This window comes from Protopterus annectens, chromosome 11.part0 (assembly GCF_019279795.1).
Source record: "Protopterus annectens isolate FY-2018-M chromosome 11.part0, PAN1.0, whole genome shotgun sequence".
In the NCBI taxonomy this organism is placed as follows: domain Eukaryota; kingdom Metazoa; phylum Chordata; order Ceratodontiformes; family Protopteridae; genus Protopterus; species Protopterus annectens.
The window spans coordinates 144,777,771-144,790,844 of record NC_056745.1 but is presented as its reverse complement, the minus strand read 5'-3'; the positions used below and the strand labels follow the sequence as shown (position 1 = coordinate 144,790,844).

At 43.7% G+C, this 13,074-nt stretch overlaps 1 protein-coding gene across 2 annotated transcripts in view; it reads right to left on the bottom strand.

The window, feature by feature from the left end:
- ARFGAP3 (ADP ribosylation factor GTPase activating protein 3) overlaps positions 1-13,074 on the bottom strand; it is an 873,462-nt gene that overhangs the window by 167,673 nt on the left and 692,715 nt on the right. For both annotated transcript variants that reach the window (XM_044087532.1, XM_044087534.1), the window contains exon 11: positions 12,819-12,947. In XM_044087532.1, coding sequence (XP_043943467.1) covers positions 12,819-12,947 — 129 coding nt within the window. The remainder of the gene's footprint in view (positions 1-12,818; positions 12,948-13,074) is intronic.

Below are 13,074 nucleotides of genomic sequence, written 5' to 3'. Positions count from 1 at the left end.
ATAGCTGCTGTTAACTGGGTATAAAGGCATCAGCCGACGCCATTTTCCTCAGTGTTTCTTGCCCCAGATGCCAGGTGCCCTCTAGGAAGGCTAAATTTGGATAAATGCAAATGTTTCCAAACAATAGAGAACAAATAGAAATAAACATGTATATACATATATACAAACAAATACACCATAATAGATTCCCCCAGCTAGCTACAAGATGGGCAAATACCCTAGGAGTACCACAGAGGGGAAGGAGGGTGGGTAATCCTGACTGCAGATGCATACCTATCGGACATCTACATTTATGGTAGGTACAAAACTGTACTATGTCCTTCAAGGATGCATCTGCAGTCCTAACAAATGGGTAGAATACCATAGCCAAACTGGGGGAGGAGGTACTAAGAAGATTATGGTGTAGTTAAGATCCCTTGCAAAACCGCAGTGGCAAAACCTGCTCAGGATCTGGCGTATAAAGGTAGATTGTAATGTTTGGCAAATGTATGCACGGAGCTCCAAGTAGCAGCCTCTAAAATGTCTTTGGTAGCCACTCCTCGTAAAAAAGCTGTAGTAGTGGCTGTAGCCCTTGTGGAGTGAGGTCTGATGTTTTCTGGAGTTGTCTTTCCATGATAAGAGTAACAAAATCTAATGCAATTTCCTATCCATTTTGAGATTGTCTGTTTTGAAATTGCTTTTCCTTCCATTCCTGTTGCATATGCTACCAGAAGCTGGTCAGTTTTCCTATTGTTCTTGGTTCTGTCCAGGTAGTAGCGCAATTGTCTATGCACATCCAAGGTATGTAGTAGTCTTTCCCCCCTGTTCTGTGGGTTGGGGAAGAATGTAGGTAGGTGTATTGCTTGGTTTAATGATACCCTGGAGACCACCTTTGGCATAAAAGTAGGATTAGTTCTCATGGACACTCTATCCTGATGGAAGATAAGGAAGGGCTGTACTGCCATTAATGCCTGTAATTCAGAAACCCTTCTTGCTGAAGTGATTGCAAGCAGGAAAGCAGTTTTCCAAGATAAGTACTGTAATTCTGCTGTTGCTGCTGGTTCAAAAGGGGGAAGTGTCAACTTTTCTAACACAAAGTTCAAGTCCCATGTAGGCAATGGTGGCTTCCTTGGTGGCTTTACATTTTTAATTCCTCTCAGAAACTGCCTGAGTAGAGGATGAGAAAAGACTGGAGGATCCATGTTGTATTCTGCTGAAATTGCTGACGCATGAATCTTAATGGTGGAGTAGGACAGGCCATTGTGGAAAAGCTCTGCTAAGTATTCCAGGATGTTAGCTATGTTTGCCAGTGATACATTTTCTCCTTTTGCTGCACTCCAAATGAGGAATCTTTTCCATTTTGCTGAATAAGTTTTTCTTGTCGAGGGTCTGCGAGCCTCCAAGATAATGTCTTTAACCCTTTGAGATAAATCTGGGTTATTTTGTCTTATACAATGTTCCAAGCAGCTAGTTGCAGCATTTTCAAGTTTGGATGCAGGATTTTGAAGTTGTTCTGTGTTAGCAGTAAAGGAACTAGGGGTAGAGGCCATGCGTGTTCCCGAGACATACTCCTCAGAAGTGGGTACCAATGCTGCCTCGGCCAGTCTGGAGCTATCAGGATGATCCTTGAGTGATCTTCTTTGATCTTCAGTAGCACTTTGTGCATCAAAGGAAGAGGTGGGAATGCATATGCTGTCAGGTTTTCCCAACTGAAAGATAGGGAGTCCACCTTCCAAGCTAGTGGGTGGTATGTCCTTGTGCAGAATTTTTTCAATTGGTGGTTGTGTGGGGATGCGAATAGGTCTATTTCTGGTAGTCCCCATTTCCTTGTAATGGATTTGAAGATGTCTGGATGCAGCATCCATTCGTGGGCATCCGTGGTAGTTCTGCTTAAGATGTCTGCTAGTATATTTTCTTTTCCTGGCACAAATATTGCCTGGAGCTGAATGTTGAGGTTCAGGGCCACATTCCAGAGGTCCATTGCCATCCGGCATAGAGGATATGAATGTGTGCCTCCCTGTTTGTTGATATACCACATAACTGTGGTGTTGTCTGTCCTTATCAGCAAATGACCCTGTTGAAGAAATGGTCTGAATTGCCAGCTTTACTGCCAGCATCTCTTTTTGATTTATGTGTAGGTTCAGCTGGTCTTGAGTCCATAAGCCTTGTATGCACTTGTCCACCATGTGTGCCCCCCAACCGAGGTCTGAGGCGTCGGTGGTGATAGTCTGGCTTGGGTGAGGGCTGTGGAAGGGCAGCCCTTTGTTCAATTGACAGGCCTGAGCCCACCATTAGAATTCTTGCTTCAGGCATGGAATTATAGGAATTTGGGTTTCTAGGCTGTGCTTGTGCTGAGACCATAAATTCCTTAGGTACCATTGCAACTTCCTCATATGTAGTCTGGCATGTGGAATCAATATTATGCAGGATGCCATGTAACCCAGGGCTTGCAGGACTTTCCTTGCTGTAAGCTGGTTCTGCGTTTTTAATGCCAAGAAATAGAGTGGTAGGAGCTTCTGCTTTTCTGCTGTGAGGAATGCCATTTGGCTTGATGTGTCCAGTTCTGCACCCAAGAAAGTTATCCTTTGGGATGGTATCAGCCTTGACTTTTTTATGTTGACTGTGTATCCCAGGGCTTGCAATAGGTGAATGACCTTTCTCAAATCTTCTGTTAATTTGTTTTTGTTGTCCGCTTATAACAGGCAGTCGTCCAGGTATGGGTAAATTTGAATTCCCTGAAGCCTGCAATGAGCAATTACTGATGCCAGGCATTTCGTGAATACTCTGGGCGCAGTAGATAAGCCAAAAGGCAATGCTGAGAATTGATAATCCTCTGATCCTGCAAGAAATCTGAGGTATCTTCTGCAATTTGGTCGTATGGGGACATGCAGGTATGCCTCCTTGAGATCTAGAGTTACCAGCCAAGACTCCTTGCCCAGCATGGGAAGAAGCTGCTGTAGGGTCAGCATCTTGAATTTTGGAACAATGAGATATGTGTTCAGAGCGGACAGGTCGAGAATAGGTCTCCATAGGTTTTCTTTTCTTGGCACTAGGAAAAGTCTGGAGTAAAATCCTTGTCCTTGTTCCATAGACGGTACCTTTTCTATAGCTCTCATCCTTAGTAAGTGGTCTAATTTGCTCTAGAGCGTTTGTCTTTTGATTTGGAGGTAGGTTTGGCATTCCTCTCTTCCTTGGTAGAGTATGGAAGTGAAACCTGTAACCTTTGTCTATTGTCTGTAAAATCCATTTGTCTCCTGTAATGTAATGCCAGTTTACTGAAAATAAGGCTAGCTTTCCGCCTAAGGGTGCTTCTAGTTGTTCCCTGGTAGGCGGTTTCAGAGCCAAGTCACTGTGATTGTCCTGTGGAAGTGGTAGTGGCTGGATCTGTGGCAGTACTTCTCTGGTTGTTAGGCTGCCACTGACGTCCCCTGTAGGCACCTCTGGATTGACCTCTGCCTCTTGGGCGCCTATTCCTGCCTCTCTGTGCTCTGTTGGTGTCTGGAAAGGACCAATTCTTGGAAGGCCAGTTCCTACTAAACCTCGGAGGCTGGACCTGTAAGAAATCCTTGACTGTCTGGACAGATTTCGCTTTCTCTTCCACCTTCTTCAACACTTGCTGCGCAGGGGAGCCAAACAAACTGTTTTTCCATGGGAGCATCTAGGAGCTTTGACTTTACATGGTCTGGTAAGGACTGCTCTTTTAACCATGCATGCCTTCTGATCACTGTACCAGTCATAGCTGATCTAAAGGAAGCCTCCAGTGCATCATAGCCACATTTTAAGGAATGATTACTGACCTGCTGAATGTTATGTACCAATTCCTGAAGGGACTTTTGGTCTAAAGGTTCAGACGAGGACAGTTTTTTTAGTTAGCTGATCTAACATAAATTCCTGATACTGAATCATGTGGAATTGACAGTTTAAGGCCCTAGCCGAAAGAGTAGCAGAAGTATAAACCTTTTTACCCCATCTCTCTAAGGCCCTAGATTCTCTTTCAGAGGGAAGGGGGTTTTTGGCAGAGGCAGCTGCTACAGCTTTGGGGCCCTGTGAAATAGTTTCAGGATCTGCAATAGGAGCCTTATACAAGTGATAATGTGTGTCCGGAACCCTGTAGTATCTGTCGGGCTTAGCAGGGGCCGGAGGAAGAGAGTCAGGAGCAGTACAAGCATCATTAAATGCATCACCCACAACTGTAAGTACTGGAGGAATGGCTAGAGGCCTATGCTGTGGCAAATGTAAAAAGGTCCTAAGCCTTTTCCTAGAGTCTGAAAAATCCTGGCCCTGCCATTGAAATTGTTCTCTCATAGCATGCAGGGTTTCCCCAAAAGAAAATTCCTCAGGAGGAGAGGCAGAAGGAATGGAGTCTTCTGCATCAGTCCTCATATGGAGGATAAGGGCCTTCTGGAGGGTTTGTATTTTCTGAATCATCAGAGGAGTAATCTGTAGAAACTGGCTCAGGGGGCTCTGCTCTAGGCCTCTTCTCTGGAGGGGGATGAGAGGCCCTGTCAGGGTGAGGCTGGGATCCCCTGATCAAAGAAATGAGATCCTCTGCTAGACTAAGCATTTGAGTACTAGAGCTAGGCCTGTGAGAGGGGGTTTTAGCAGGCATGGTCTTTGTTGATTTAGCTGCTTTAGCCCTGGCAAAAGCCTTAATTGACATGGATGCAGGGGGCCTAGCAGCTCCACGTGCAGGTGTAGATATATCTAAAGGGATAGTATCTGATAAATCCTGAGTACCTGTAAGAGCAGGTGGAATTTCAGTAGCAGATTCAGCCATGCTGGATGAGGCCTCGGTTGTAGGAGGCAAGCTTTCGGCCGAAGGAAGAACCGTGGACTCGGTTTCAGCCGAAACCGAGACACTCGCGGTTGGCTTAACCGCGGTTTCGTCCGAAACCGCGGACCGTGAGTGTCGGTCCTTCTCCTTACGCTTTTTAGCTGATTGTGAAGTCGGAGTCTCCGACGGCATGTTGTAAGCAAAAGCGGAGCCGAAAAACTCCTCTGCAAACTCCGACCGACGTCTAAGTGTCCGTCGGTTGAAGGAAGCACAGGCTAGACAAGCTGCTACGTCGTGGTCTGGGCCTAAACAAGGTAGGCAGTAAGAGTGGAAATCTTTATGAGGTATTTGTTTCCCACAAGTTAAACAGTTATTCACTTTTTCTGACATCGGCTAAGGCAAGAAAGAGTCCCCAACGGGGTACTTAGCTTTTTAGAAGTCTTCGGTAGTAGCAATCTCTGGTTCTGACCGACCGGCACTTGCAAACAGCTTCTGCTTCGGGCGCCACGTGGCAAGAAAGACTGAGGAAAATGGCGTTGGCTGATGCCTTTATACCCGGTTAACAGCTGCTATGATGTCGGGTGAAGTGCGAAATCAGCCGAGGCCAGACCCAGACTTTGGAATCCGGCCGACCGAAGGGCTGCCTGAGGCAGGACAACCCATTTGTTAGGACTGCAGATGCATCCTTGAAGGACATCACATATATGCAGCCAACGCCATTACATCAGTTTTTCTTGCCCCAGATGTCAGGTGCCCCCCAAATGGGGAGATATATATATATATATATATATATATGTATAATATTTAAAACACAAAAAATATACCTCCAAAACAAAAGCAAATAAACCAAAAAGGCCTTTTAAGCATAGTAAAAGAAAGAGGAGGTATAGTAAGAGAAAAACAGGGGGCTGGAGGGTGGGTATCCAGGACTGCAACAGTGAATACACTCTAACATCTACATTTATGGTAAGTGTACACAACTGTACTGTGTTCTTCGTGTTTCACTGTTGCAGCCATTACACATTTGGGTAGATTCAGAAAAAAGCTATGGTTGGGAGGATGGATTTTATACAGCATTAGGAGCAGCTATAAGGCCCTGCAGGACAGCAGTGGCAAAGCCAGCTCTGGATTTAGAGAAGAGAGGTAAATGGTAATGTTTGGTGAACGTTTGAACTGAGCTCCAGGTAGCAGCTTCTAGAATGTCTCTGGTAGGAACCCCTCTGAGAAAGGCTGCAGAAGTAGATGCAGCCCTGGTGTAAGGAGATCTGATTCCCCTTGGGGATAGGTTTACCAAGGTGCATATAGCAGAAACGAATACAATGGCTTATCCATTTGGAAATAGTTGGCTTTGAAATAGCCTTTCCTTCTGGCCCTGCAGCAAATGCCACCAACAGTTGTTCAGATTTTCTTAGAGATTTTGTCCTGTCTAAGTAAAATCTAAGTTGTCTGTGCACATCCAATGAACGCAGAATTCGCTCACCCTTGTTCTGTGGATTGGGAAAGAAAGTTGGCAGATGTATGGTCTGATTAAGAGCCACACTGGATACCACCTTAGGCATGAAAAATTGATTGGTCCAGAGAGACATCCTGTCCACATGAAAAATAATGAAAGGCTCCACTGCCATAAGAACCTGTAATTCAAAAATCCTTCCAGCTGAAGTGACTGCTAAAAGGAAAGCAGTTTTCCAGGAGAGAAATTTTAGGTCTGCAGTAGCAGCTGGCTCAAAAGGAGGGAGAGTGAGTTTTTCCAAAACAAAATTGAGGTCCCATGCAGGGGTTGGCACTCACCTGGGAGGTCTTAAGTTTTTAGCCCCTCTGAGATACTGAGGATGAGAGAAGAGGGGAGGTTCTGTGTTGTAATGAGCTGAAATGGCAGAGGCATGGAATTTTAAGGAAGAAAACGATAGGCCCTTGTGAAGCATCTCAGTTAAGTATTGCAGTATCTGAGGAATATTGGGCATTGCTGTGCTTATTCCTTGTGACTGGCTCCAGGCACAGAATCTTTTCCATTTGTCAGCATAAGATTTTCTAGTACTAGACCTTCTAGCCTCCAAAATGACATCCATCACAGGTTTGCTGAGGGATGCCAAGGGTAAAATGTGATGATTAGCCACGCTGCAAGATTCAAAGTTTGGAGATGAGTGTGCAGAATTTGGTAGTTCTGCTGAGACAGTAGGTAAGGTGTCTGAGGCAGGTGCCACGGGGGAAGGTGTGACACACTGCGCAGGAGTGGGTACCAGTGTTGGCGAGGCCAGTCTGGAGCAATCAGAATCATTTTTGGTTTGTCCTGTCTGACTTTTAGTAGAACTTTGGAGAACCGAGGCATAGACTGATAGGTTTTTCCAGCTGAATGATAGAGCATCCACTTTCCAAGCTTTTTTGTGATGAATTCTTGAGCAGAATTTGTCCAACTGATAGTCTGTACTTCTGCATTTGTGTGTCAACATGCTGAAAACTTTCTTTTCCACAGAGTCAGAGATTTTCTGTTTAATTAGTCCCATGACATGCTGTTGATATTTAGGCATATGAAATTGACAGTTTAAAGGCGATTGCCAAGGTTGCAGACGTGTAAACCTTTTTACCCCATCTATCCAGCGCCCTGGAATCTCTATCAGAAGGGGTAGGATTTTTAGCAGCAGAGGCCTTAATGCCCCTTGGGACCCTGAGAAATGGTTTCAGGATCAGCAATAGGATTTTTGAAAAGGAAATTGTAGGAATCAGGAACCCTGTATTACCTGTCTGGCTTACTAGGAGCCGGAGGCAGAGAATCAGGAGTCATACTAGATTCTGAAAAATCATCATCAACAATGTCTAGAACAGGAGGAATAGCCAAAGGCCTATGCTGAGGAAGAAGAAGAAAATCCCTAAGTCTCTTTTTAGATTCAGAGAAATCCTGACTTTCCCAGTGGAAATGTTCCTTTAAGGTATGCAAAGTTTCTCCAAAAGAGAAATGCTCAGGGAGAGAAGCAGAAGGAATGGAATTCTTCTGCGTCAGATTCCTCATAAGTAGGTACAGATAAATCCTGTTCAGAAGAAGAATCAGAAGAAATAGAATCCTGATCAGAAGATTCACAATCAATGTCTTGCCTAGGCCTCTTAACAGGAGGGGGTTCGCTACCCCTGATCAAGGTAATTAAATCTTCAGCCATTTTGATCATTTGCTTTTTAGGCATAGGGGCCTGCACATGTGGCCCAAGCGTCAGTTTTTTAGACATAGAAGTAGATTTTGGCCTTAGTTTTGAAGATGGCGTCTGTTTAATATACAAATCTTTAGGCCTGAAAACACTCTCAGAAGCCGGTGCCTGCAGAGCGGCTCCGGACCCATCTAAGGTAGAGACATCCGCGGGTTCAATACTTAAAGCACCTTGTGGCATGTGACTCCTAATGTGTCTCAGTGGAGGCCTGCAAATCAAAAGTAGCGGGCATCAGGGGCTGCGAAAGCGCCTCACTGAGTACCGGCGAACTAGCGACTGGCTTATGAGAAGCGTCGTCGATAGTTTTGGACCTCGACAGCCTGTCTCTGTCTTTTTCTTTACATTTTTTAGGTATTCTGGTAGTCGGATTGCTAACCGATGTCATTTCTGGATAGTTAAATTGTGAGCCAAAATATTTAGAAGCAAAAATGTACCGACATTTAATAGTGGGTTGATTAAATCTAGCACAAAACCGACAACAAGGTACGTTATGATCAGGGCCTAGGCAAGGAATACAGTACAAATGAAAATTCTTATGAGGTATTTGCTTCCCACAAGTAATGCAATTATTAACTTTTACTGACATCGGTAAGGAGCAAGAAAAAGTTTCCCCAATAGGGTATTTAGCTTTTAGTTGAAGACTTCGGTTCTGAAACTCGAAAATGAAAATTGCAGGTGTCGGCTGACCGGCACTTGCGAACTGCTTCTGCTTCGGGCACCGCACGGCAAGAAAGACTGGTGTAAAGACATCGGCTGCATGTTTTATACCACTGAGGACCTGACGTCATGGAAGAAGGGACAGCAACCGACACAGGACCCAAGACTTTGTTAATCAGGCCGACTAAGGGCAACCTGCCAGCAGATTACCCCCAAATGTAATGAATGCAACAGTGAAACACGAAGAACATCACAGACTCCTCAGAGGTCAGATTAGAGGGCTGCCAGTCACCTCTCTGTTTAAGGATTTCGTGGAGATCACCAAAGGATACCTCAGAGGGTGACCGAGGGGATCCTTCCCCATCAAAGTATGTGTCTTCAGTGAGGGACTCCTCAGTGGAGTCCATGTGCTTCCTCTTGCACGAACGTTTCCATTGAACTTCCTCAGCGGGGGAAGTTGGGGAAGACAACAGAAAGGGGGTTTCCTGTGGGAAAATGTCCTGAGGCCCTTACGCCCGGTGTCCGCTAGGTGCGACTTGTGAACATAGCGATCCAGAAGAGGGTGGGGAGATAGACAACACAGTATCGCCAGCAGAAGCCAGAGCCTTCTCCATCAGTTGGAAGGCTGGTCCACCTGAAGAGGGGTGAGTGTCCAGGACAGGGGCCACCCCTTCCCCTAAGTGGCTCAGCCTGCTGACCCGGAGTCCCCGGATGGCTGTGAAACAACAAATTACACGTGTCACAACTATCATCCTGGGTCGTAGCAAAACTCTACTGCCACGAAGACAACTGCGGTTCCTTAGTCAGGTCCATAAAGGGAGCTGTAGAGGGAGAAGACTGTGCTATATCAATGGACTTCAAAGGCAATGAAGGAGGAGAATAAGAAGGGGTCTTTGGCGATGGGTGATCACCCCCCAAGGAAGGATAGGTCCTGGGGGGGCAGGATACCTCTGGCCAGAAGTACTTGATCCACAAGACGCAACACGCCCTGTTCAGAAAGGCTTCTAGTGGACCTCATGGAGACAGCTGAGGGAGAAAAAGGTCTATCCACAGAAGAGACAAGCTTGGTGCCCACCTCACCAGTCCACACTGAGAACAACGGTGCAGAGATAGACTGGACTACTGGTGTCTGCACCAAGGAAATCATAGGTGACGAGGTCACGGTCTGCAGTGACAAAAAGATCAGTGCTGAAGTGGTTGCCAGTACCGAAGCTGGAACCGACAAAATTGGTGCCAATAACTGAGGCGTCGCTTCAGAGTAAGATGTCGGAGCCGACGTGGTCAAGGTCTGCGCTGACTGAACAGTCGGTGCCGATGTAGTAGTTGCAGTAGTCTGAACCGAGGAGCCACTCAGTACCTATATAGTAAAGGCTACAGTAGACGGAGCCGAAATCACTGATGGTGCCGAAGGCCTTGGTGCCACAGGTCTAGGCACCGAAAGTGCTGGGGCCGATTGAGTGAGCGCCAAAGCAGAATCTTTAGCCTTATTAGGTCTTGGTTGGCTGGAGTCCCCAGCCGGGAATGAAGACAGAGACTTGGCCTTTGTAGGATCACCTGATATTTTCTTATGGGCTCTAAGGGGGTTGAAGCCTCCGACCCAGAAGTAGCCTCTGAAAAGGGAGATTTAAGAAGTCCCTTCAGCAACAACTTATTTTTCCTCTGAAAGTTCTATCTTAAAAATTTTTACAAATACCACTTGACGGGTCAACAGATAAGTGAGACACACCCAGGCAATAAACACACAAAGAGTGTGCATCAGATGTAGGTAATTTGTGTCCACAATCTGAACACCTTTTAAATCATGGACTACCTTTTTTATCTGCCATGATAGAAAAGGAGACAGAAGAAAGGGTACCAGCAATGGTACGAAAGAATACCCGAAGGTAATGAAGAAAAGAAGGGTTTACCAACGATGGTAAGGGAGAAAATACCAAGCAGTAAAAAGTGCAGTGTAAAGAGAAGGAAACTCAAGAATATATATAGTCGCTAAATGCGATAGGGTAAGAGACAACAAATTAGAAACTTTTCTGACAGAAGAGGTTATATTAGACTAGTCTGACAACAAATATCTATACTTAGCTCAAGAGAAGCAGCTTGACACGACCGAATGGCAATGCGGCAAACAAAATCTGAGGTAACAGGGACAGGGAAATTCTGGGTAAGAGTTTAGCTCGAGAGTTTGTAGCTGAGCTTGGAAGATAGCTGGCTCGGTTCCGAGGTCGGAACAGATACCCATACGTAAGGAATGAACGAGGAATTTAAAATATCAGATAGTATTTTCAGGTTCAGATCAGTAAACTGAAAGCTAACGTGTGCTGTTATCCTTGTATCAAATGAGACTCATGCATGCTCACCAATAAAACATTAACCCAATAAAACGACATCACAAAACAGAAAACATGCAATTTCATTGCTTTGTTGCAAGCGCTTTCATCCCTTTACTGGAACATCATCATACAAGTCACATGATACAATCAAATTAATTATATACAATTATTTGAGATCACACAATGTTCCCAAACCAATGATTTTATATGACTAATGCTTCAACCCCTTTCTTCTTAACACTTTAAAATGTTCTTTATCGTGCAAACCTAGAAAACTGAAAGCTTCTAACTTCAGCTGCCATACATATATTCTTTCTAATCAAGATTTTCGGTATCAAATCTAATATTAAACTCTTATACTTGATCAGTAACAATAAACACAAACTTATCTTTGTTGGCATGTGTGATATTACATTTACAAACATTTGGCTAATGCACTACTACTAACATCTAAACAGCATATAAATACTCATATATTCCGTGGTAAAATTCTCTTCTATTCCTTCCCACATAAAATGCCTCACAATCTATGCACTTAACTATGAATACCACAAACTTACATTTGCAATTAAATCTATCACGAACATTAACCAGTCTGCTTTCAAAACTGTTGTCACCCTCCAATATATTTACAGTAATTGCATGCAAAGCATTTATGCATGCCAATATTACCTGTATTTATTTTACCCAGTGAGTTTAACCCCATCTGAAAAACATTTTTAAAATGTCTTCCTTAGTTACAAAGCAAGGCTCATTACCTATCCACTTACTAATATCCAAATAATAATTAGAAATATCCAATTATTTTTCACTGACGTTCATATTACATTCATCTACTGATTTAGTTAATAATAAAGTCGTCTTCATCTTTCATGTTGTTCTCGGTACTTGTTTTTTTCCAACACAACTGATGACAACCAACACGGCATGTATTCACGAGTTCTATTACCTCTAACTTCGTTATAAATTCCTTACACTAATTCATTAGGATAATCTCTATAACAAAATGTCATTAACATCAAACTCTCCATGTCAAAAAATACATTGTTGTCCATTAACCTACTTGCTCTAATACACTGTCCCTTAACAATATTCTATTTCAAATTAGTAGAATGGATACCTTTGAAATATAAATAAAGTTTACTTTTGCACATCTTTTTTATACATCTTAGCTAAAAGCTGATGATCTTTATAAGATCAAGAAAATTGACTGAAGTACTGTCGTATTTAAATGTAAACTTTTAAACTACTGTTTAAATTTTGTAAACAATGTTGTTGTGTCTTTCGGCTTTTCCCAGTTAGGGGTCGCCACAGCGGAACTCCGGTCCGCCAATGATTGGCAGTAGATTTTTACGTGCCGAGTAGCCGGCCCTGATGCACAACCTTCAATGAAGGTACGCCCATTCACGCATGTCTCCACACAGAAGACGCTCTAGCTGAGAATCGAACAGGACAACGTCCTACTGTGAGGCGACAATGCTACTGCAGCACCACCACTGCAGTATGTTTAAAATAAACAAAACCCACCACAAACTGTTTTCTCAGCCTGCCATATATAAATTAGCATAGCATAGGGCCATCGCAGCACCTATTGCAACTCCATTTGATTGCTTAAAAAATTTAAACCAAATTCAAAACAGTTACAGGATAAAATGATGTCCAAAATTCCAGTAAACAATCGATGAAGTTCAGGTAATGAGATGAAATTACTTACAACAAATCAATTAAATTGGTGCTCATTTTGTGAGGTCAATTTGTTTGCTTTTTTCTGTTTTTTACAGTTTGCAGTTTTGCTATGCATTTGCTGACCCGTATGTGCGTTGCAATAAAATATTAAGTTGCATGTCACATAACACACATCTACACACACTTCTTGGTATTTCTCACCTGGAGCTGGGCAGTATAAAGCCGGAATCTTCCACATCATCATTATACTTCTTTCTTGATGACTTGGTGGTTGTGGGGGTTACCTGCTCTATGGTCTGCATGTCTTCTAGTACAGAATGTGAAACTCCACTGTGTTAAAAAATGAGGAAAGAAAGGATTTAGCTAGAATAAATGAATCCAGTCAAGGAGAAAAGTAAAACATCAAAAAACAGATTGAAGAAATGTGTTGAAAAAAAAATAAATTTAAATGATGTTC